Here is a 27,053-nt window from a genome sequence, read left to right as displayed (position 1 = left end):
ACCACTACAGAACACTGTGAAAATAAATAAAATGAGTAACATTTAGTAATGGTTAATCAAGATCATTAATAGGATTACTAAAAAAACAAATAATAATGGTAGCTGGTCTTTCATTTGACATGTTTTTGTCCTTGATTTGATTGTTGACACAGGTGGGTCTTCCCTAATATTGTTACACTAGCAAAATACCCGCGCTTCACAGCGGAGAAGTAGTGCATTAAAGAAGTTATGAAAAAGAAAAGGGAACATTTTAAAAATAACGTAACATGATTGTCAATGTAATTGTTTTGTGACTGTTATGAGTGTTACTGTCATCAAGGATTTGATTATCATTATTTCTTTCAATCAGGTTCATATTTGGAGGATATGTTGTGTTCAAGTTACATTCCATGTTTGTCAACCGTTGTAAAGATAACAGGTTTCATTCATCGAAGTGTTCACTACAGGCATTCCCGGTATTAAGTTGTGGATTTGCCTGCGAATATTTAGCGGCAGCGTGTCTATGAACTTAATTTAAACTTAAGCTTTACACCTTGCTTTCCTATTGATATGTCTACAGAGGGTTGTTCTTTTCTTGCTGCATCAATAAACAGCTTGTCTTCATCTTTATCTGAGACATCACACACTGCATGCATGGGTTTACCTTTCCCAGTCCTGCAAACTTTAGAGAAGTGGTTCAATTTATCACATTTTTTACACTGTGTTCCTTTAGCTGGACATTGACTTTTTCCACAGTGTGCTTTGTTTCCGCAGTAGCTGTACTTATGAATATGCTTGTATGCGTCACTCGCTTCATATTCTTTTGCTGCCTTCTCAATTGTGTAATGCGTTTTTTGTTCAGCGCTCTTTGGAGCTCCTGCTTGTTGTCTCACGTACTGCGTTCACAGTCAGTTCACGTGAGCCACTCGGAGTACATGCATTGAAGGTTCTCAGCTGTGTTTGTGCTATCTCGTGCAATCTTGTGATGTCCAAGGCTTTATTTAATGTTAGCTCAGACCCGGCACTTTAGCTGAGTTTGTGCCAAACACTATAATGTCCCTGACCATCTCATCTTCGTTTGCATAAGCACAGTACTTCAGCAGCAATTTTAACTCCGTTACAAAGTGATCAAAAGTCTCGTTTATACCCTCGTCTTCTCATTAAACTTGTATCTCGCGAATATCGTATTGGTCTTAGGCATGACATATGCCTCAAAACAGTCATAATAAGTTTTCAGTAACTTGGCTTCCTCCTGGGTGAGAGTCAATGTGTTAAAAATGTCTCTTTCTTTTTCCCAGTCCACAGGAGCAGGTAGCTGCATTTCTCACTCTCGTCTTTGCCTTTTAGCGGGCCAGAAAACATCAGCTCCACGTGCTGTCTGAACTTTTTCCATTCTCCCGGCAGGTTAAGAGAATCCCAGTCAATTCGTGGTGAGGGAACTCCAACAAAATCCATGGCTGTCCTCTATTCTGACACCATGTCTTGTTTTCACAAATGATCAAAAATGAAATGATGGCGAGACTTTCTTTTAAAGTATGCAGGGAACTTTATTTATTACAGCTCTGACATTCACGGCATCCGTGCTCTAAATTAACTTCCATAATAGTAACCTTGAGGTCCCTTTTTCTGGTGCCTTCCTGATGACATAGGTGCCTAAACCATGCCTGATAATAATACATTTCAATGACATATAAATATTACAGTGATCACCTCGACAGACATCTCACCACCCAAATCGCTACTCATGAATCTAAGATGTATTAACTTTTTGATTTGCCTGCAAATATTTAGCGGCAGCATGTCTATTGGATTGCTGCTGACGGATGGCCTTATATTATGTGGGAGGCGTGGGTATGGGGATGCAATATAGGCAGGCAGCCAACTACGTTGAAGGCATGGTGATGGGGATGCAACTCCGCCACACGGCGACAAGCTGCAGGCTATGGCCGTATATATACGTAAGTAGAATTCAGTTATGACCGTTATGCGTAGAATTTCGAAATGAAACCTGATTAACGTTTGTAAGTAACCTGTAAGGAATGAGCCTGCCAAATTTCAGCCTTCTACCTACACGGGAAGTTGGAGAATTAGTGATGAGTCAGTGAGTCAGTCAGTGAGTGAGTGAGTCAGTGAGGGCTTTGCCTTTTATTAGTATAGATAAATCAGAGTAGTGTTCTTACAGCTGGAGTTACACTGATATTTCTTAGTTCTAGTTATGCACTTTATGTTATGTTTTGAATTAAGTAAGATACCAGTTTGAATTAATTTATGGAGATAAAGCATACTCTTTGGCTAGATTTGATTTAATGAGCTTAAACATTTAGGATTCTGCATTTAAAAAAAAACAATTGTGCAAAGCTACCAAAGTGAATAAAGCAAGTGTTACAAAGGATGGAAATGCACTAGCTAAAGGATAAGCCCTAGTCCTGAATAATACCTCTGGTGTATTTGAACAAAATAAGCTTCAAGCAGCAAAATCTGTGAGAAAGCATATTTAATTTCAAACTGAGTAATGGAGTACGCATTTTGTAGAAATATGTCTGTGCAGTAAAATGCTATGGTCAGTATCATCAAAATCTGTGCATTGGCTACCTCTGGGTAAATTCAAATGTTATTTACTATACTATAAGTTAATATCGTTTCTGCACTGTGACTGGGGAAGCACCAAAGAGAATTTTCTCATAAGGGTTGCATTTTTAAGATAGAACTGACTTGTGAGATTATAGCTTTCTCTAAAATCTTAAAAAGAAAAGTTATTTTTATATTGGTCAGAAATTCTTGAGAACATTTGTCTCTAAATATTATTTAATTACCTTAGAATGGCTAGTTTAGGGGAATTGAGGACTGTATCATTTGATTAAAATGTACTCTTGTCCAACTACTGAATATACATTTCTCTTCAAACTATTTAAACTTGGTGAAAAGGATATGGCTTGGGTAAGCTCTATAAGGTATATACTGTAAAACTAGTAACTCTAGCACTAACCACAGGGCATATGAGAGAAACAGAGGATATAAGGAAGGCTAAAAGACCACTGGAGAGAAATACTGCAAAAAGCAAAAGGTGACCCAGAGATTCAATATTTTAGTAGTAAAAGATCAGTTGAGGAGGTGAAGAGTATTAGACATGGTAAAGTGGTGTATACTATGAGGAAGTTGATTACCTCCTAACAATAACAGGGACCACTAAGGATGTATTGATTTGGAAATTGCAGAGGGAGAAGTACTGCTTGGATTAAATAGGCTTTATTTTGAAAATAAATGTAGAGCACTTGGTGCTCAGCTTGAAGAGATTAAGCAAATGTTCATGACTCGTATTGAAATTATTGACCAATTGGCTCCACTGTTGACAAAAAGCAACAGCTACAAAATCCGAATGCAAAGGTGTTGGAGACAAACTAGCTGTGCAGGAAGATGGATATAGAATAAATAATGTCAGAATTGAAGGTCACCCTGAAAACTGTGAAAGTCCAAACCCAGTGAAATTCATTGCTGAACTATTCTCTCAAACAACTGGATAGAACTTCAAATCAGACACCGGGATATCAGCAGCTTAATCCATATGTGGATCAAACATCTCAAAACCTAGAAGCCTTATTGTATGTTCAATCATTTACATCCATCCATCCATTATCCAACCCGCTATATCCTAACCACAGGGTCACGGGGTCTGCTGGAGCCAAACCCAGCCAACACAGGGCGCAAGGCAGTAAACAAACCCTGGGCAGGGCATCAGCCCACCTCAGGGCATCAATAATTTACAATCTAAAGTAAATCTGATGTCACTTCTCAGACTGAAACGAGATTATATTTGAAAATAACCGCATTTGCATTTTCCTTATTTTTACCTTCAACTGCTGCTAAACGTTTTTACAGCATTTAACACAAAGTTGAATTCAGATACAGCCTCTTGTATCCTGCTAAACAGAGAGTGGACATTCAAGGCAAGTTCTACAGTTTTAGTTCTCCAGATGAAGCAGAAAAGAGCTGAAAAATTATTCCCAACACTTTTGAAATACAATCATGAGTCGCATTGTATCCTGGCAAACTAACATGCACCACAGGTAAATCATTGGAAGCAACTTGTAATAAAATGCTGAATTAGTGTAAGTTGACCTAATTCAGGGTGCTCGTATACATTTATTCCATGAGGTAGAAGTACATAATAAACAAGAACAGTTATTTCAGATGTTTGAAATATGTTTAAAGTCTAAATATTCTCAGTTGTAATAGAAGTTTGTCAGTTTTCACCTTCTGATAGAGGTCCATAGAGACCTATATTACTAGTAAAGGATCAAAAAGACAATTTCCCTCAGCGATTAACAAATGATATCCAACAAAAATAAATAAATAATCATGGATCTTGAAATAGTCTAAAACAATACTTCATGTGTTCATGTTTGAAAATTGTCATTTTATCCTTCTGGGTCTGGCTTTTAGAAGGGCTATGACTACACAAAGGGGTAGACAATTAAATATAAAAATATTATGATGTTTGGGAAATGGCAACCTCAGAATAGGATAAAATGTCATTCCAAATGCTTATGATTCCTAATTTTTCAAAGTTTTGGAAAATGACCCTTGGATCCCATAAGGGGTGAACCCTGGGGTTAATTGATATGGCAAGCACACCTTCAAGTCCTTCTGATCATATTTGCTGAAGATGCTTTTTGAATTATTGCTTATCATAAGTGTCTAATTTCCTTCACAAAATATGACCCAAAATTTGCCTACAAATTAGTTTTTGGTCCAGAGGTCCAAAATTAGGGATATCCTAGAGAGCTCAATGTCTTGCATGACTAAGCATCATGAGTTGTTGACGGTATATGTAATGGCTTTCATGTACCAGTGAGTCAGTTTGGCATTGGAGAAGAAACTGATTTCAAGGTGTTCAGAAGTGATTGTTTTAACTCAAAAAGATTGAGTGGTATGTGTCTAGAACAGGAGTCTGAGGAAACTGTTAGCATGGATTCAGATGAGAAAGTTTGTGTTTCACTAATAGCTGGAATGTTTTGAGGAATCAACCAAAGGGTAGGTAGGATCAGAGAGGATGTATATGATATTTATCTTGATTTTCATAAGTCTTTTGAAAACAACATTTATTTATATAACACTCTTTCATATAAAGAATATCGCTCAAAGTGTTTTACACAATGTCAGAGAGAAAGTTACAAGAAAATTAAAAAACAAAGATTATGTAAGAATATTAATTAATAAGTAACAAAGAAAAGTAAATAATTCTACATGATTTTATAAAACATGCTGTAAATACTTTATATAATTAGTAGAAGCGTCCTTATCTACAGTATCCTAATGTAAGTCTCTAAAGATAATTCCGGTGATAAGGCAAGATGGCTGGGAGAGCAAGAAAAAAAATCCATTTAAGCTGGAGAAAAAACAAAATCTGCAGGGTTCCAAGGTCAAAAGATCGCACAACCCCACTGAGCATTCTACAGGGTGAGGCAGAAAGGACGGACGTCTTTGAAATGGCTAGAACTCACCACTAGGTGGAGTGACAGATGTGCGGTAGGTGGCGTTAGGTTCGCGAAGTCTTAGCATTTTTTTATTTTCTTTTTAGTTGAAGCCATGGAGCCGTGGGCGATAGAACACGCGTTTTGTATACAACTATTTTGTCAAGAACAACCAATCTATTACCGCAGTTCAGCGTGAGTTTCATTGCCATTTCAATATCCACAGAAATAAAGCTGTTCCCACTCGTAACACTATCCTACGTTGGGTTAAAGCACTTCGACTGAGGTAAACTAATGAACAAAAGACGCCGGGGCTACACAAACGCACGTACCCTGAAAATATGGAAGCGTCGACTAGTCCTGCTGTGCAGTCCAAGTCGATCTGCTCTGGAAGCATTCTTCTGAACTTTGCTTCAGTAATCGTTTGGTAAGGCGTATTTTGCATTTAGACCTGCATTTTCATCCCTACAAATTGGCGTTGTGCAACAGTTGAAGGCCGGGATTACACACAGCAACTGAACTTAGCATATGAAATGGAAGCAATTTTGAGCAAAATGACAACCTCATTTTGTTCATGAGTAATAAGCTCATTTTCATCTCAATGGCTTGGTGAATCAACAGAATTGCAGTTATTGGGCTTCTGAAAATCTGAAAAATTACACGAAAGACCGCTGCACAGGCGAAAGTGACGGTTTGTGCGCTATGGAGAAAACAACGTCGTTGTTCCTTACTTTTCGAAAATTATAATGGGAATGCTGTTACCGTGAACTCGGAGCACTATATAGAGATAATAAACAACTTTTACCTGAATTACGACAAAACGTATTCCCATCCAGCGTGTGTGGTTTCAACAGGATGGGCGGCAGCCACACAGCTAGAGCATCAATGGATGTTATTCGCCCTCTCTTCTCTGGTCACCTCATTTCCAGGTTTGGTGACATTCATTGGCCTCCTCGGTCCCCTGACTTATCCATGTGCGATTATTTCTTGTGGGGTCACCTCAAGACACATGTATACAAGCATAAGCCCGTACACTGGAGGAACTGAAGGAAGCCATTCGCGGAAGTCACCCAAATCGACAGAGCGATGTTGAAAAGAGTGGAGGCCAACTTCCATCAACGCTTTCAGAAATGCATCAGTGATAACGGACACCACATGGGAGATGTTGTTTTCCACACTTGATTTTGTCAAAAGCTATTTCAATATGAACTCAAATCTTTCAATAATTTCTTTGTAAGAAAAAATTAACAATTTTGTGATTTTGTAAAAACGTCTGTCCTTTCTGCCTCACCCTGTACCTAACATAACTGTTCTTAAGTCATTTCTCTTTTTTCCAGACTTTGTCCCAGAGGATTCAGTGCAATCGACCTTGTGGTCAGCTGGGGCACCTGCCTTCATTTCCAGCATCATAGGTGAGTACACAGTGTGTTGGTCAGGTGGTATTGGTGCAAAATGCCACCACAGAAGAACCGGAAAAGACACAAAAGTAGAGATTGCCAAAGACTGGAAATCCCTGAACAGTATGATAATTCTGTGCCTACTGTAGATCATCTATTAACTACAGAGTACAACTAAAATGTTACCACAAAACTAAATTAAAAAATGAGATTTTAGGAGATTTTTAAAATGATCTACAGTGTTAACCTGGCATATTTCTGTTGGTAAAGTATTCCAGTCTTTTGGTGCATAACAGCAAAAGGCCACCTCACCAATTTTTAAGCTTGGTTCTTGGAATTATAAGCAGACCACTATTAGAAGATCTAAGGTTACGACTTGGAGTGTAGGGGGACAGGCACTCCAAATTATAGGAAGAGGCAAATTTATTTGAGGCTTTCACCACAAGTAGTATTTTAAAGTCAATTCTAAATGGCATAGATAACCAATGTAACAACACTAAAACTGGTGAAATGTGCTTAGGTTTCATTTTTTAGTTAAGGTTCTAGCTGCTGCATTCTGTATTCACTTCAACCGATTGATGTCTTTCTTAGGTAGTCCTGTTAGGAGTGCATTACAGTAATCTAGCAGACTACAAACAAAAGTGTGAGTTACTTTCAGTATATTTTAATGTGATATGAGGTCTACATTTTGCAATGTTCTATAAGTGAAAAATGCAGTCCTAGTAATCTGCTTAATGTGCGATTTAAAGTTTAGGTCAGAGTACATTATTACACCTAAATTCTTTACCTTCACTTGACTTTTAAACCTGAGGGATTAAGTTTATTCTAATATCCTCGCTATTTACATTTTGCTAATCACCAATTTATTTAGTTTGAGAACATTACTACTCATCCATACTAGTAAGACATTGAACCAGGGAGCCAAGAGCATCAGGATCATCCGGTGCCAAAGATAAATAAGGCTGTGCATCATCTGCATAACTTTAGTAGTTCACATTGTATTTTGAGATAATTTGGCCTAATGGAAGCATGTAGATTGAAAAAATCAGTGAACCTAGAATAAATCATTGTGGTACACCATATACAATGACATGGACTTCCAAAATACAATCACTTCAGCTAACAATGAATTTTCGAACTGTTCAATGAGACTGAAAGCAATTTAAGGCACTACAGGACAAGCCTACCCATTATCTAAGGTGATTTATAAGAATACTGTTGTCTGTGGCATCAAATGCTGTGCTCAGGTCTAAGAGAATAAGATCACATGTGTGGCTTCTGCCTGCATTAACCCACAAATCATTTACTCTTTTAACCAGTGCCATTTCTATACTATGATGTTTTTTCTAAAACTTAATGAAACCTATCAGGAATAAAATGTTTATTCAAGCAATCATTTAACTGGTTAAAACTGCTTTTTCTAGAGTTTTCTTAAGAAATATATATATATATATATATATATATATATATATATATATATATATATATATGTTATATAGTGTCCTCCATAATGTTTGGAACAAAAACACATTTTACCTTGATTTATTCTTCTGCTACACAGTTTAAAATTACAAATCAAATAATTCAGAAGTGATTAAAGTGCACATTGCAGACTTTAATTTAAGGATATTTGCATACATTCAGTCACACCATGTAGGAAATGACAACAATTTTCTACATGGTCCCCTCATTTCAGGGCACCATCATGTTTGATACAATTAAACTGTGCAGCAGAGGGAAATCAACAGAAAATGTGTTTTTGTCCCAAGCATTATGGAGGGCACTCTATATACAGTACCTTAAATATTTTATATAGGTATTATTTTTATAAAGGTACCATATCAAAGGTTAGTGTTTAGGTGAGTACAACATTGGCTCAAACACATGAAGAAAAGGGTTAAGGTGATGGAAGCTTTTCAGAAATTAGTGATTTTAAAAGTGGTGTCCTGCAGGGGTCAATACTGGAGCTGCAGTTCTTTTACTATACATAAACAATTTGGGCAAGAATATAATCAATATGCTGGTTAAGTCTGCAGATGATAGATAATGTAGAACTAGCTAAATTGTTACAGAATTACTTAGACATCATACCAACTCAGACAATTTGTGGCAGAATAAATGTAATGTTAATAAATATAAAGTATTACATGTAGGAAAACAAAATGGTAGGTCTGAAACTTGGAGGTACACCGTATGAGGATTCATAATGGACTAAACTCTATCTACACTGACAGTGTACAGAAGCAATCAAGAATAGTAACAGGCTGTTAAGTTCTTTATCGCAATGTGTGGCGTACAAGTCAAAGGTAATGCATAAATTATATATTGCATTAGTGAGGTCTCACCTGGAGCATGTGTGCAGTTTCAGCTTCTATATTACTGGTACGATATTGCAGTTGGGTTGCCTCAGGACCTTCTGATCATTTTGCTGAAGGCACAAAGTATGGTCTAAAAATGGCCTAAAAATGAATGAGATCTAGAGGGCAAAAAATAGGGGGCACCCCAAAAAGCTGAAAATCTTACATACAGTTAGGTCCATAAATATTTGGACAGAGACAACTTTTTTCTAATTTTGGTTCTGTACATTACCACAATGAATTTTAAATGAAACAACTCAGATGCAGTTGACGTGCAGACTTTCAGCTTTAACTCAGTGGGTTGAACAAAAGATTGCATAAAATGTGAGGCAACTAAAGCATTTTTTAACACAATCCCTTCATTTCAGGGGCTCAAAAGTAATTGGACAATTGACTCAAAGGCTATTTCATGGGCAGGTGTGGGCAAGTCTGTCGTTATGTCATTATCAATTAAGCTGATAAAAGGCCTGGAGTTGATTTGAGGTGTGGGGAAGATTTTTGCTGTGAACAGACAACATGTGGTCTTACAACATTGTGTTAATGTACAGAACCAAAATTAGAAAAAAGTTCTCTCTGTCCAAATATTTATGGACCTAACTGTAACTAGAGATCAAGACGTGTCTATCTGTATGTTGTATGTGTGGGTTTTCTCATGCCACTGAGTGAGGAGGAGCTGGACAAAAAAGTGTCTTCAAAGCCTTCATAAATAATTCTTACAGTTACAATTTGAAGGTGGATTACATTTTTCATCTATTGTACCATTTCTAGTACTATTTTATACAACATAATGCTTTCAATTCCTTCAGACTGGTAAACGTGCAATGGTCTTCTCCTTTGTACACTCTGAGCATTCTAAAGTGAATGTGTGGGCTATCTTTAAATATGGTGAACTCCTTTCACTTCAATTACTTTCATCGGAGTGCAGCGCGGTGGTGAGTGCTGCGGGTCCAGGGGTCCAGTGACCTGCGTCTAGATCCCACTGGTAGACGTTGTCTGTATGGGGTCTACAGGCTCTCCTCGTGTGTGAGTGGGTTTCTCCTCTGGATTGCGCAAGCGATTTTCTTGCACATCCCCAATGACATGGCGGTCCGGTTAACCGGTGGTTCAAAACTGCCTGCTTGTGTGAGAAGGTATACGAATGAGAGTGCGTCACCCTTTCTAGGAATAGTACTTGCCTTAAAAGCAAAGTCGCTTGTCTTATCTCTTTTAGGGCTAATGTCAACTTTTGTCAAAATTCAGGGGTAGAGAACGGGAATCACCGGTAAACTGCAACAAAACTCACCCTTATGTTTTAGTTCAGCTCTCTTTGCTAGAAGGAAAGTTACATAGCTTTGTTAATTTAACCTTGATTTCCTACGTGTGCATGAGTAGCGAAGAGCAAACCGCCTCTAAAATGGTATCGATATCTGGCGAGAGACCAAAGCGAATGTGCAAAGCAAAATACTCCATGGACGTTTTACACATTTCGTTGAATAGAACTCTGACTTGTCAGACTCAGAGTTTGATGCAGATGATCTGGAGATGGGTATCAAAACGAAAGTGAGGTACCAGCATCATCTGATTGGCCCCAGCTGATTGTGGGGCTGAACACTTTCATGTAGCTGATGCACCTACAGCAGCATTCACCTGCTGGGAGGGCCACAACACATATGTTACACTGCAACCGCCACCACAACCCAACTGCTGTGCAAAGACAGTCAGGCAGCAGGCCCACTGTGCATTCCTGCTGTCCATCGAGGTGCCCCACACAGCCACTGCCGCCAGAGATGCCAAACATAAACCAACAGCAGCCACGGCACATAGCAACAGATGTTTTATGTTGATTTATGTGTGAAATTCATTGCTTTGTGTGCTTTTCAGAAAAATGAGTTTTTGGAAAAATATTCAGCCCTCAAAGAGTTAATAGAAAAAAAATTACAGTGTGTAAATGAAAATAATGTTAAGTACTTTTCCGCTTTAATTTTACACTGGCGACTGTGCACTATTGGCACCCAGTGGCGTGGACATCACGCCTCGCGAGCCCGCATTGTTTTAACCTGTTTGACAATGTTGTTATGGTGGGCCACATTTGTAATTATTTATCGGATTTTGTATCATTATTAATCTTCATATTCAGGTTTGAAGAAGAATAACAAAATGTTAAAAGTACAATAGAAAACAACTGCAAAGGAATGATACAATTCTCGATCTCCAGTCTAGTCTTCTACACGCTTCCATCACGGCCCCTGCTTCACTAAGGTGTTGCACCGTGTTAGCCATTATGAATGTAGTGAAAAGTCAAGCAAAATGACACCTTTTATTGGCTAACTAAAAAGACTACAATCTGCAAACAGTTAAGTTTTTGGCGAGCCGCAGACTGCACTCCTCTCCTCTACTCTTGCGTGTAGTTCAATTTGCCTCACCTGTTGGAATAAGGAGGGAGCAGCTGCTTCCAGTACCCCGGGGGCGACAGCCTCTGCTGTGCAGTTGAGCCGGCCATGGCTTGTGAAGTAGGAGTTAAATGCAGGAGAAAAGTCGCTTCCCCAGTTTGTGCGGCGGAGACAGGCGAGCTGAGACAGAGGCGGTAGTTTCACGAGGCTCCGTCAGCCGAAACAGAGCAGTCAGGCGGGCGGGAGAGACTTTGTGTTGACTGTTCTGTCACCGCGGGCCGATTACACAATACGTCATTGCCATGGAGTGGCTATTCTTATATTGCTTTATCTGTTGCTTCTGGTTACTAAGTGGCATGGAAAGCTTTAAGATATCTATGTGAAGGAAGGCAAGCGAAAGCCTTTTAGTGCGTCAGAGGAGGTTTGAGGCGCCATACACCTCTAGCCGATCTGGGTGGACGGTTTCACCACCAAAGAATTGTAAAGGAGCTAGGAACAAACTCCACCGTCCGACATGAGGTCCAACAAGACCCACCCTCAGGTAATTACTATCGCTTTCAAGAAAATAAAGGAGATGAATCCATTCTGAACTAGCTCAGTGCCAGGGAAAAGTTGGGAACTAGCCTGACACATTGCTTTCGTACTTACAAACAAACAGAATGTATGTCCACAGTCAGTCACACTAGATGAGTTTTGATTTGCAGGACCAAGCTGGCGTGGATTGCAGGGCACTCACATATATAGGGTGGTCCAGATCTAATTATGCAATTTTTATTACGGTATAACTTATTAAGTTTATTACATAGAAAATCACCCGAAAAATCCCGGACCATCGAGAAGTGTGCGACCTGACGACATGAAGAATCGTCTTCGCGCTGAACTGGAATCGTCCCCGCATAAATCAAAGTCATCCAGACGATCTGGACCACCCTGTACATTCCCACATAAGACACTCATTGTGGTTTGATTTTTTTTTTTCCTAATGTGCAAGGCAAAGCCTCTGCATTTCTAACTGATGCATGGAATCTGTTAGCAAGCCAGTGATAGTGGTTATCATGTGTTGTTCAGGAATTAAACCAAAATTTAGATTAACATTTAGTAATGTCGTCTAAAAATAGGGAGAATCAGAGACTAGGAAGCAATGGCGCATTTATATGAGTAATGCAGGAAACAATGCTGTTTGGCTGCTTTTCCCAGCTGAGGATTATTGGCAGATGAACTCTACAGGGGATCATTGTGCTGTTTTATAGTTGTGCCATTTTTAAAAAGGGCAACTTTTAAACACGCCAATCTAAATTAGGTTGCTTGCTTTGCATAGTGAAGTTGCCAGTGTTAAGTCTTTATAGTGCTAAAGTAACACTACAAAGTAAAGTAAGTACTGTATGTTGTATGTTTCACTCTTGGAAAACTGAGCAAGCCATTGTTAGAGGATCTAAGATTATGATTATGAACGTTAGTGGGTTAGACACTCCAAAATATGAGAAAGTGCCAAATTGTTCAGAGCCTTATACAGTATAGAATTAAAGGTGTTTAAAAATCAGTCTAAAAGGGCACAGACAGCCAGTGTAATGATACTAAGGCTGGTGAGATATGCTCAGATTTTCTTTTTTGATGTAAAGCAGGGATGGACTATCACCATCCATCACAGATAAGAGGTTAATATAGGCAGTACAAGACTGCCTCCTGGGGCCATTTGTTTCCTCAGTACACTGGGTAGCAGCATCTCTCTGGTGGAAGTCACATTCGGACACCCGCAGAGCTGCATGAGAATTGTAGTTCCAGTGGACGGCCATGTTGGGATCCATGGGTGCAGCTGGATGGAACGGCCAGAAGGAAGCTCCACAGTCATATGGAGGTTCTGCATGACACAAAAGTACTTTAAGGAATCAGTACTGTTGTACTAGCTTTAGTTTGAAAAGGAGCCCCTCTGCCCCAGCATGTCAAGTGGAGTTGGGAGTGAAGGAGGACAACACTCACTTGGAGAGGAGGTGAAGAAGAAATACAGAAGGAGTTATTATTGTTGGCTTGGTATGTGTGTCAGGTTTGGCATCTTCTTTTTGACTTGCATAAAAAAAGTACTGTGCTGAATGAAAGGGTCTTTTTTGGGACTAGAACCAGTGCCTGATACAGTTGTGCCTAAGGTTTGGGATAGAGGATGCCCTCGAGCGGTCACACTTTTTCTTTGGTTAAGATTTTTGCCACTGAATTTTGAACAAACTGTAGATGAGTTATTGTATATTGTATTTTTAGATAATCCTGGTAAGAGGGTATGGGGATAATTCAGACAGCTAAAGACAAAAGTGTGTATTAACTTTTTAGACTTTTGCAATGCTATAAAAAGTCTAATTCTTGCTATGTTTCTTAAACATGAGTGTGTTATTTTTCAAGTCAAAGTTATTTTCCTATCACTCAAGCTTTTGACTCACAAAAACTTGTCTTCTGATTTTGTTGTGTCTTAGAAAGATTCCACAAGTTCCTTTTGATGGTTTAGAAAACCCTACTCCATGACACACTTAGCAGTTTCTCTAAAAGAAACACCTCAGTGTTTACAGGTTATAATGCTCAGTTTGCCTTTCTTTGTTAATTCTCACCATTATGATAGCCAATATACAGTGCAATATTGTGCCAATAATTATTCAGAGGGTGGTGCCACAACACAGTTTGCATTTATTTTATACAGACGGAAGGTTTGTAAGTAATCAACAGAAGGTGGGACACCAGTAGAAATGTTTTAATAATAATAATTCTTTAAATTTATATAGCGTGCTTCCCACTAGTCAAAGCATTTTGCATCAAAAGCTGAATTAACTTCCAAATGGAAACCAAAGCAGTAGTCCATGGCAAGGTTAATTACACAGACACCAACTCCGTACCAGTTCAGAGTCACTGATTACCTAACCCATGCATATTTGGTAATGCAGAAGGAAATCCTCATAAAGACATTGTACCAACTCTACATAGTCAATGACTGGACATGGCATTCATACCCAGAATAGGCAGCAGCACTAGCCATCTATCAGCCATGCCACCTTTAATGCAGACATGTTTTCCAAACAAAATCTTAAGCAAAGTATTTTAAAATTCTATGTACGAGCACTGGCCAATATGAATTTCCAATACTGAATCAAATTAGTCTCTGTCTTGGCTCAGAAAACTACAGGATATAATAATGCATTGATGTCAACAGACGTTAAATGAATAGCAGAGGTCATAATAATAATAATAATTCTTTACATTTATATAGAGCTTTTCTCACTACTCCAGGGGCTCTCCACTAGTTAGTCAAGCACTAGACTGAAGGGATGGTTCATAACAAGAGGCACACAAATTAATATCAACTGAATAAACCTGTGGACCAGAAGCTAACTCAGAGGTAACCAAAGAACAAGATTAAGCCAAGGCTACCAAAACAAAAACACATTAAAGGCTTTGAACACCACAAAGTTTGCATGCAATGGGCATGATATCTATAAAATAAAACTATAATGCCTGTGTGTGTCAGATCCCTAAGAGCAATCTGATTCGGCCAGTTTGGGTTTGGCCTTATTAGTCAGTTTCACTGTGGTTCCTCATTCTGATGCAATCAAGACAGGAGGTGCCAGGCAAGGAAAGACGTAGGAGGATTGCTGATAGATGCCTACAAACAAGGGAAGCTTTCACAAGAATACTAATGATGTTTTCTCAGTGGGTAGTGGTGGTCCATCTACCACTGGTGGTAGTCAAAAAAAGAAAGAAGATGAGCAACATTCCTCAAAATGATAGAATTTGAGATGCAGGCTGTATGAGAGTGTAATGAAGATGTGCCCTGTCCCTTTTTATGTAATTAATTCTCTTTTTGATTCAATCCATGTTGCTCAGACCTTCTTACATATATTCCTTTTGCTGCTAGAACATTTACCTATTGTATATTTGAAAATTTCATTTTTTTTCTTGTGGTGTTTACCTTGGATATTATTTACCTTAGTATACATTTATCACCTTGCAGTGGTGCAGTCTTTTAATGACACTACAAAAATAGCGATTGGTTGACAGAAATGTTAAGTGGGCCATGTTGAAAAAGCAAGTTGACAGACCACCGGATCATCTTAGAGCTGAAATTAAAGTAATGCTTTGGTCTAAAGGTGAATGTCATAAAGTGACTCCGAACACACAAGAACAGGCCCTACCGTAGCGTGGGGAGACGGCACATTTACTGTTTGGAAAAGAAAAACAGTTCTGTGTTGCTGGGTGCAATCCTGGTTTGCTTGAATGTTTTTTTTTATTAACCAGCACTATGAACCCTTCATGGAATACAAGTCAGGTGAAAGAGGTTTCTTTTAAAGAAACATTTCATTTGTCTTCTTGTGAAAGCAATCACATGTTGCAGAGAGCTGGTGTGTCTGCTCAAGAATTCAATCAGGGTGACAACTCCCTTTCAGCAGTTCACTCTCCCTGTGATGGCAGTTGTAGAACGCAAACTCCCCTTGCAGGAAAAGCCTTTCAAGTAAAAGTCATTTGGGCAGAATGTGTTCTTCATTAGCACAGCTGGCAAAGAAGGCTGTTCTATAATCCTAAGGCCCCGAGTTCCTGTCAGGTTTGGCTCTTTCTCCCTTTGATCCTGTAATTGTAAAATCAGGTTCACAAAATCTTTGTAAATTTTAGTAATTCCTTATTTCATGATTTTATAGGGCTGGTTTTCACCTTTTAAAAACATTTTTATTTTCCATCCCTCATTTCCTTGCTTCACACCACACCTCAGAAGTCTTAATAATCACCATGTGACTTGGCCACCTCACAGTTTACCTGGCTATAAATCACAGCCTCTGATTAGCCAGCTGGACAACAGAACTGTGAGGAGTGTTGTATGGACTTGACACCTTATCACCTGAACAAACTGCAGTGATTATGTATCAGAAGTATACAGTCCCTACACATTCCAGATTCTTCTATCTGCTGGGCTTTTCTCATTACCGTTATATGATTTTTAGAAATGGTTCTTCCTGCAGTAACACACCGGTGGGATACTGATAGTTTAAAAAGTTCCATTTAAAACAAAAAATGCACCTAACTGTGAATGCTTTTTGTGAACAACAAGTACATTTATTTTCAGAAAACAAGTTTGTATCTAACAGGAGCACATGCTGTCTGGAATATATATTTTTTAAACTGCAGCAGATACATTTTACCTTCACATATCCCTTACCAGTAACCATAGGGGAAATATTAAGACAAGGGAAATTTGTTATTTAAAAAGAATATATTTAAATTGCCTTAAAATGCAGCTTTCACTCCTAATACTGTATACATAATAACCGAAGAGAAGCCATGCAACAATACAATTTTCTTTTAGGTCTTCAGTGGGGTCTTTCATCTAGAGAGGAGTGGGAAGCATTTCTATTAGCACCGACTTGATTAGATGACTTCCATCTTGTGCAGACTCCTGGATCAATGATGTTGTGATAGGCTTCACACACACACGTTTCACTGACCACTACAGCATATGGATTGGGCTTCATTGTAACAATTTAGCACATTCAGTGAGCTGTTTGCAGGTTTTACGAACCAGTGCTGTATGGATTAGACTTGCTGTATCTTTCCTCTATCAAAATTGTAACAGTGCAACTGCTCTGAAAACCAAAATTATTTAAAGTTCCTTTTTATTTTCCCCAGATTGTCACAGCTGCCAGAAAAAAGGATTTTAACTTTTAGTAAATCTTATACAGTATGTTACAGAAATGTACATACAGTGGTGTGAAAAACTATTTGCCCCCTTCCTGATTTCTTACTCTTTTGCATGTTTGTCACACAAAATGTTTCTGATCATCAAACACATTTAGCCATTAGTCAAATATAACACAAGTAAACACAAAATGCAGTTTTTAAATGATGGTTTTTATTATTTAGGGAGAAAAAATCCAAACCTACATGGCCCTAACCCCTTGTTAAAAAATAACCTAACTGTGGTGTATCACACCTGAGTTCAATTTCCGTAGCCACCCCCAGGCCTGATTACTGCCACACCTGTTTCAATCAAGAAATCACTTAAATAGGAGCTGCCTGACACAGAGAAGTAGACCAAAAGCACCTCAAAAGCTAGACATCATGCCAAGATCCAAAGAAATTCAGGAACAAATGAGAACCTATCAGTCTGGTAAAGTTACAAAGCCATTTCTAAAGCTATGGAACCACAGTGAGAGCCATTATCCACAAATGGCAAAAACATGGAACAGTGGTGAACCTTCCCAGGAGTGGCATTCCCCAAGAGCGCAGAGACGACTCATCTGAGAGGTCATTGCAGGCCTCACTTGCCTCAATTAAGGTCAGTGTTCACGACTCCACCATAAGAAAGAGACTTGCATGGCAGATTTCTGTTAAGCAAAATTAGGGCTCAAATTTTGCTAGAAACATCTCAATGATTGCCAAGACTTTTGGGAAAATACCTTGTGGACTGATGAGACAAAAGTTGAACTTTTGGAAGGCAAATGTCAATCTGGCGTAAAAGGAACACAGCATTTCAGAAAAGAACATCATACCAACAGTAAAATATGGTTCTGGGGTTGTTTTGCTGCTTCAGGACCTGGAAAGCTTGCTGTGATAGATGGAACCATGAATTCTACTGTCACCAAAAATCCTGAAGGAGCATGTCCGTCTGTTCGTCAACTCAAGCTGAAGCGATCTTGGGTGCTGCAACAGGACAATGACCCAAAACACACCAGCAAATCCACCTCTGAATGGCTGAAGAAAAACAAAATGAAGACTTTAGAGTGGCCTAGTCAAAGTCCTTGAATCCAATTGAGATGCTATGGCATGACCTTAAAAAGGCGGTTCATGCTAGAAAACCCTCAAATAAAGCTGACTTACAACAATTCTGCAAAGATGTAAAATTCCTCCTAAAAGACTCATTGCAAGTTATCGCAAACACTTGATTGCAGTTATTGTTGCTAAGGGTGGCCCAACCAGTTATTAGGTTCAGGGGGCAATAACTTTTTCACACAGGGCCATGTAGGTTTGGATTTTTTTTTCTCCCTAAATAATAAAAACCATCATTTAAAAACTGCATTTTGTGTTTACTGGTTAAATGTGTTTGATGATCAGAAACATTTTGTGTGACAAACATGCAAAAGAATAAGAAATCAGGAAGGTGGCAAATAGCTTTTCACACCACTGTATGTATACATGCTAAGAATAAGTACTTTTGGCTCACATATCACTGCTGTATTAATCATTTAGTGATTTTTTGAACTCTGGTTACAAAAGCTAAGGTTCAAATGCATTTTTTAATTTATTATCTGGACAAGTGTTGGCATGAGAGTACAGTAAGGATTCAGGGCTCAAATTCTAGCAAATTGGTTCTATGTAGACCAGACGTTGTCAGTATGAAATTGATGTGTTTTCCCTGTTTCTGCACTCTAGCTACCCAAGTTTTGCTCCCACAGGACAATTTTTTGTGTGAAAGGTTAGTTATTTCCTCAGAATTGTCTCAGCATATGTGAATGGGAGTGTGTGCATTAATGTATCCTGTTTTGAGTTGTTTTCCTACATTACACCCGCAGCTCCAGCTGCAACCCTACATAAAAAAAAAAAAAAAAAAGGATAGACTCATGTGGAAACACCAGACGATTAACAATCAGAGTGTTCCAGAAGGTAGTTGTTAAGTAATGATGTATTCTAGCAGATAGTTATCTTACATCAAGGAATTAACTTATATTGTCGTCATGATAGATAGCTAGATAGACCTTTATTTGTCTAAATCAATACATAAATAGGTAAATAAGTAAGAAAACAAATAAATAAATATACATACACTTTTCTGTGAATACACATCAGAACAACTATAAAGGAAGAAAATTAAAAAGAAAGAAAAGTTCTAACTTGGCTGTCATAGTCCCAGTGAGTCTTTCTGTAGACATATTGCTATTTATATAAAAGAGCCCCAGTAGCGTTTACTGATACATTTTTACAGAATACAGTAATTCATTGGCTGAAAGTCATCAGTGTTAGTGTGTCAGAGAGAGGATGTGCAGCATTGTTCATAATGGCACTCAGTTTTGTTTTAATTCTTTTATAGAACCTTTGTATTTCGTAAAGCATTTTATTTTGCATTGTATTTTTAAGTGTGAGTGTTGCTTTAGAGGTTTAAGTTGTTCCACATGTGTCTACTTTCACCTTAGAGGAGAAGTTTTGATGCCAGTTCTATGGGATCTACAGTTACCATGCTGTCAAGAAAAGAAAAAGGTAATGTCATCTTTATAAGTTTCTTCTTATGATGTAACCACAACCAAATAGCATTAATATTTTTGGCCGAGACAAGAGAGAAAGTTCTGAATCACTGCAGCCACAGAATTTGTAAAGCTGACACTAGGTACCACCATATTAAGAAGGAACCATTTCTTTATCAGGCCGAACTGTGCCAACAGCTATAGCTTTTGTTCAAATACAATCTGTTTCCTTCCAAGTGGTAGATATTCTCTGTAAAGACAGGACATTCAAGTCTTATAAGATTTTAGAGTATTGCAAGTACTTCTGTAAGTATGAAATATGGGAATTTTACTTTGTATTATGACCAATGTTTTTGTGATACACCTTGTGATTCTGCTTAGGATGAAAGCTGTTATGCACAACATTGTACATAAAATATATAAAAACATGCAGTCTTGATCTTCCCTTTGGCTTAATAGATAAACGGTAAAAAGGATAAAAAAATTATAAGCATTCCAGTTCTGAGTAAAAATCTTGCAGAAAATGTGAAAGTATTGTCTTTGAACAGGGTGTAGATTATAGATTCACACTTATTGGGCTTCCTGTTTGACTAGAATGTCACTTTGACTTAAAATATTCTAGAAACTTTCCTCCTGCCCCTTTGCTTTTATGGCCTCAGTTGTGCTTCCTCTTGTATTAAACATGTGCAGCACCATGTCTATTGAATATACTGTACATTAATATGAGCGGTTGTGCTTGGACAAGTTATATGTCACCTATGCCCAGATTGAAAAGAAATGAGCAGATGATGTTGGACAAAGAGACATAACTGGAAAAGCCAGTAAAAGCAGTGTGGCTGCTGAGATGCACAACTAAATAAAACCTTGAATATACCTATTAAAAAACTGGAGGAATTACTAGAACACCTGCACTTGGCTTATAACTCCAGAGTCTCGAGTTTGAATACTAGCCCATGAAGATTACAAATATTTTCCATGAGTTATTGGGGTTTTTTCCAGGTATTCCAGTTTTCTGTCACATTCTAAAAACAATTAAATGGTTACTTGCACTTTCAAAGTTATGAATTAGTATATGTATCTTGTAATGGATTTGCATTTAGATATTAAATATTATGTAAATTATTTGTTTTGTATTGTGTGTTATGTTAATTGCATTAGTAAAAGTATGCAGTGCTCTGGGTTTGTTAATTGGAAATGTGCAATATAAATATACAATTGAATTGAATATTATACTTAAACTGTTGCTGTGTTTTGTGTTCCTTGCCAGACTGCTGTGAAGACTGTGGCAAATGCAAGTGCTGTACAGTGCGTTGTGTCTGCATCTCAGTCTTTGTGTTTCTGGGTCTGGGATTCCTGGCTATGGTTTTGGTTTTAGCCATCCTGTTTGGCATTCCACCACGAACCCCAGGTTAGATGAATCTCATGCCTATTACTTAGTAGTTTAATGAAAGGAGGAAACAATAGTATCACTTACAGCTACATGTTCTGCATGCACAGGAGAACAGATAAGATACATACTTGGTGGAGTTCAGCACCCACAATGAATGAACTCCACTTAACACTCCATATGCAAACATAGTTCTTGACTGGAAGGGAATACTCTAGACCCATTCCAGGAGTTAGAACTGGGAGAGATGCTTAAAAGTGAGTGCCTGGATAATCTACGTAGTCAAAAAAAAAGCAGCATGTAGGATAAGGGTTGGGTTCAGTGCCAAATGGGTGACAGGGAGAACCTTGCCAATGGAAAGGGTCTGTGGGATGTAAACTGCAATACAGTTCTACAGTTGTGCCTTGGCATAGTTTTCACTATAGAAGTGCGCTATATAAAGCAGGAGTGTGCAAGGTTTCTGGCCTAACAGATTCAAATTTAAATGTGGTTTATTAAAATATTTATGTATTCATGTGCTGTAGGTAATCCTCCTGCCCAAATAGAATATTACATTTTATCAAACTATAGAGGATTAAATTGACAAATACCTTAGCTGACATGAGCAAACCTGTTGTATTCAGTAAAATATAATTTCCCACTGGAGATTAACAAAGTGTGTGTGTGTGTATATATATATATATATATATATATATATATATATATATATATATATATATATATATATATATATATATATATATATATATATTATACACACTTTGTTAATTTCTATACAGTACACTGTATATAATAAAAAATTAAATAAAAAACATTATATAAACAACCATTAGTTCAAATTGAGGCACTGCATAACAAACCACAGGCAGCTGTCACTTTCAGTATCTGACTTACACAGCCATTATGGTGTTCTACTTTTGCTACACTGCTATGTCCTATGATGCATTGTCAATACAGAAAGCTATTGTATTTTATGGTGGACACATTTATTTATGTATTTTAGCTTCATTAGAAGCACACACACTTGGTAGTTACCAAAAGACATTCTTTAATGAGCTCATTGTGGCAAAGGCTCTTCCACATTTCATAATTATTCTTTCCATTCAGTTCTAACTTGAATGAGACAGAGAGATTTTTAATAATATAGGACTGGGAGAAAAAGACATGGTCAGAAATCCTTACCAAAGTCATAACCTGAAAGTTAAAACTCTCTGTCGACTATCATTAATGCTAACAAAAATCAAAGTTTTTAGTAGCAGAGTTGAGTCACAATACCCAGAGAACACCAAACAAAATGTAATACTCTTTGTATCCAACTTTTGGATGATTCAGGATTGCACGTGATGACTTAAATACCATCACGTTGATGATATTAAGGGTCACTTACTCCCAGTGACATATCAACATAGGAACAGACACACTATAATTTTAAAATGGCAGCACCCAAGACTAAACTAAATGGTGTTGTGAAATAACAGAAAAAAAATGTAAACTTTTAAATGAAGGCTCACAGAAATAAAAGAACACCAGAAATTAATTTACTGATGTAAAAAGGACACAGACATCGTCCTGGAAGAGAATAGGACTGGCATTTTCTTGTAATAAACATTAAACAAAAATGCCAATCATAACACATACTGCAACTTACCCTTGTAGTACTTGTCCGTAAGTGGGAACTTCTACCTTAACATTGTTGCTAGTTTCATACCTTTGCTTATAATAATTCATATATATTTTTAAATACCCTGATACAGTTTTTTTAATGTCATTAATAGAACAAACATCCATATCTTTTCATCCATGTTAATGGTGCCAGTGCATATAACAAACAAGGAGGCCCTACTCAGCCAGGCAAATCACATACAGTAAGTACTCTTAGGTTACATTTATTACTCCACTGATTAACACCAGTTTATACACTTTAAACTAATAATGATAACAATAAAGGTAAAAGGGCGCAAACCACTAACCACAAAATTGAAATCAAAACTTATTAGCAATGTTACTGAATATAATTTACAAAAATGTGAATTTAAAAATGTTGTTTCTTAAATAGAGGTACTGGGTTGCTCATGCTCAGCCCCAAGGCTGGATTTTTCAGTTGTAGCAGCTTTTTTTAGGGTTTATATGTGATGTAGCACCTATCCAGATAACAACTGCATTGAAAATGTATGATTTTCATACTTTATTGAACAAACCTTGTCTGTTCTAAATACTTGGTGATTAAGAACAGGCTGCCTCTCATCTCTTTCTCTTGGGTGGGGTTTGAATTTTTCTTTGTTTTGTTAATTTTGACTTACTTCTATGTTATTGGAATGTTATCTGCTTCTAATTAAAATTAAAATCAATAAAAAAAAATCTGAATGTTTTTCTTGAAAAGCTTCTTTGAAAATAAAATATACAATGGATGCAGAAAATATTCAGACCTCTTCACTTTTTCCACATTTTGTTATGTTGCAGCTTTATACTCCTCATTTAAATTAATTTTTCCCTCATCAAGATACACTCAGTAGCTCAGAGTGAAAAACCAAAAACAGGATTTTAGGATTTTTGTAAACTTATTAAAAAGAAATAACTGAATTCTCACATTGACACAAGTAGCCAGACTCTTCTGTTAGTACGTAATCAAAACCCCTGGCAAGAATTACAGCCTGGAGTCTTCTTGGATAAGATGTATCAGCCTTCATACACCTAAATTTGGGGATTCTTCTCTGCATATCCTCTCAAGCTCTGTCAGGTTGGATGGAGATCATCAATGGGCAGCTATTTTCACATTTCTCCAGAGATGTTTGATTGTGGTCAAGTCCAGGCTCTGGCTGGGCCACCCAAGACCATTCACAGAATTGTCCTTCAGTTACTCCTGTGAGGTCTTTGTTTTCTACTTAGGGTCTTTGTCCTGTTGGAACGTGAACCTTTGGCTTAGTCCAAGGTCCAGAGCACTCTGGAACAGGTTTTCATTAAGGATATCTCTCTAATTTTCTCTGTTCATCTTTCTCTCAACCCTACACATTTGGAAAGGTAATGTGTAGGGAATGACTGGTGCTTGGTTTCCCCCAGACATGACGCTAATGTTGGTTTCTTCAAACCAGAGAATCTTGTTTGTCACAGTTTGAGTGTTCTTTAGGTGTCTTTTTGCAAACTCCAAATGGACTTTCATATGTCTTTTAATGAGGAGAGGCTTCTATCTAGTTACTATACCATAATGCCCAAACCGTTGGAATATAGCAGTGATGTTTGTCCTTCTGGAAGTTTTTCCCTTCTCCTCTGATTGCTCAGTTTGGTGGGATGGCCAACTCTCAGAACAGATTTGATTGTTTCAATCTTATTCCATTTTATAATTATGGAGGAAACTGTGCTCTTGGAAAGTTTTGCTACTGTAGAAAATATTTTGTAACCTTCCTCAGACAATTCATTTGACCTCATGGCATGTTTTTTGCCCTGATATTCATTGTCAAATGTGGGACCTTCTGCAGACAGCTTTGTGTGTTTACTAATCATGTCCAATCAATTGAAATGACAACAGGTGGACCCCAAACAAGGTGCAGAAACATCTCAATAATGATCAATAGAATTGGGTGCACCTGAGCCAAATGTCAAGTGTCATAGCAAAATCCTGTTTTCACTTTGTTATTCTGGGGTGTTAAATATGTTGCTTGATGAATTTAAATGATTTTTGCACAAGGCTGCAACATAACAAAATGTGACAAAAGTGAGAGGTCTTTCTGAATGCACCATATTAACTCTCTATTCACCTCTGTAAAATGCATCTACTCCACCAATTTTCAACTTCATCTATCCCACTTCATTTTCTGTATTTAGAATGTGTATATGAATAAGATCTGTAGAGAACACTAAGAATATCCCCAAAAATGTTTCATACTGTATCGATGACATGAAATAAGTGTACAGTGTGTGTCATCTTTAGAAGACGCCTTGTGGGGAAAAGAAAGGTCCCGGTGGGCTAATTGTGGCTTATACATGAAACAGAAGCCATCATTTGACTTCTTGCCTTTCCCTAGGCCTGTTTAATGTTGTTTTTTGGGTAAGCCAAAAACCTATGACAGACATAAAGTGGAATTCAGTCCTGGATGGGGTTCCATTCCTTCACAGGGCACATTCACTTCAAGTAGGATGGTTTTTACAACTATGACTTTATATCACACCAGCTCACAATCTCATAACCATTCATCTGTCGCTGCAATTCAAGGGCATATTGAGATGTAAAATTATTGTACGTAAAGGAGTGCAGAACTGTCGGAAATAGCTGATTTTTCTCTGCTACAGAGAATCGGATCTGCAAAACAGCAAATAATCGGACAGGTTTCCTCTGTGATGACCGAGCTACTTGTGTGTTACCATCTGCCGTTTGCAACGGAGTGAGCAACTGCTACAATAGTGAAGATGAAAACCCACAGATGTGCAGTAAGCAGTTTTGTTTTTTCCTTTTGGGTGTCTCTGTACTTTAGTCTGAATGGATGACTTTTTAATTTCTAAGGACGTGTGAAACTATTTTGGGTTTTATGTTATGTATCAAGTAATAGAAAAGAAAAGCCAGATACTAATTCTTGACTGTTTAAATGATGGATGGGATATAAAAAGAAACATACTGTATATAGCATCAGAATCAATATCAGGATCAAAACCCTGTTGAAACAGTCATGAAAATGGTTGGTAACACAGAAGCCCTGATTAATTTAATCTTTGTGTGAATTCTTATGATTGTTGTTGGTGACTTTGAAGTCCTATTTTTAATTTGACTCAACCCACGAAACACGTCACAATCTTTTAACTCTCACAGTAAATTGATTGTTACTTCTTTTATTCAAGGTAATCTTCCAAAGAACCTTCCTGCATTTCTTATTTTCCAATGTGCAAATCCACTGGTATGGATTTATAGCAACCAGGAATGCGATGGCTATAACAACTGTGGAGACTGCTCAGATGAAGCAGGTGAGTGACTGAACAGAAATCCATCATTCTTTTGTTTACTGTGGGACTTCAAAAACATCTGTTCCATTTCTCTTTCCCCAGGTTCATTATGTGGGTCATCTTGTCCTGCTGGATGGAAGCCCTGCACACCTGTATTTTACCAGTTCTGTCAGTGCATCCCTCCGACATTTCGTTGTGATGGAGTACAGCATTGCAATGACTGGTCAGATGAGAGAGATTGTTCTCCGTGAATTCACCAAAGATAAACAAGCCTACATTTTGCAAGCTACTTTTAGGGAACTGATACAATTTTCCAAAATGGTGTTTATTACCAATAGAATGCTGCTGTTTTATAAGAGTAAAACAAAATTAACTGTTTAGTGTCCCATAAATATTGTATATTTTGGGTAAGGACAACAGAAGGTGTGGCTTTGGCTCTCTGGCCCTTGTATTTGTACAAATTAGACAAAGTTAAACTGTGTGGCCTAGGAAAGATCAGATTGTCTTAACTCATATGATCTCTCGTACTTGCTAACTCCTACTGACGTTAAGGAAAAAAGTAAACGAGAAGTGGGAGTGCCATTCATTCACTTTCAGAAGCAACCCTTCCCATTACAGCCCATCCTAATGTGGTCTTATTTTATAGAGACTAGGCTGACCCGCCTTTTAAGGCAACCGACTTTTAAGTTGACCACTTCTTAAGGCAATTCAATATGTAGATCAATTTGATATTTTATACAAACTCATTAATTTGGTTATATTGCATTTGAGCGGTATTACTTTAATACTCGTAGTTTGTTATTTTGTGATGAAATTTAAACTTTTTTCTATATTGAGGTCGCCCTTTTGAACCCCCCTGATATTTACTACGCGGTGAGGCATTTGTACTCCATCAACATTAATAAGAGACATAATTTTGTCTATTTTTCCAGCGCAACGTGCACAAAAGCAAGGGAACGATGGGAG

General features: G+C 37.8%; 1 protein-coding gene across 1 annotated transcript; it reads left to right on the top strand.

The window, feature by feature from the left end:
* The first annotated feature begins 11,833 nt into the window (after positions 1-11,833).
* LOC120514302 (low-density lipoprotein receptor class A domain-containing protein 1-like) lies at positions 11,834-26,802 on the top strand. The gene is made up of 6 exons (XM_039734629.1): positions 11,834-12,114; positions 19,724-19,787; positions 21,039-21,179; positions 25,443-25,580; positions 25,986-26,108; positions 26,190-26,802. Exons 1-6 carry the CDS (start codon positions 12,088-12,090, stop codon positions 26,336-26,338), a joined length of 642 nt encoding a protein of 213 aa, XP_039590563.1. The 5' UTR covers positions 11,834-12,087; the 3' UTR covers positions 26,339-26,802.
* The last annotated feature ends 251 nt before the right edge of the window (positions 26,803-27,053 follow it).

The sequence above is a fragment of the Polypterus senegalus genome, chromosome 14 (genome assembly GCF_016835505.1).
Source record: "Polypterus senegalus isolate Bchr_013 chromosome 14, ASM1683550v1, whole genome shotgun sequence".
NCBI classification, from domain to species: domain Eukaryota; kingdom Metazoa; phylum Chordata; class Cladistia; order Polypteriformes; family Polypteridae; genus Polypterus; species Polypterus senegalus.
This window is presented reverse-complemented; position numbering and strand designations above follow the sequence as displayed.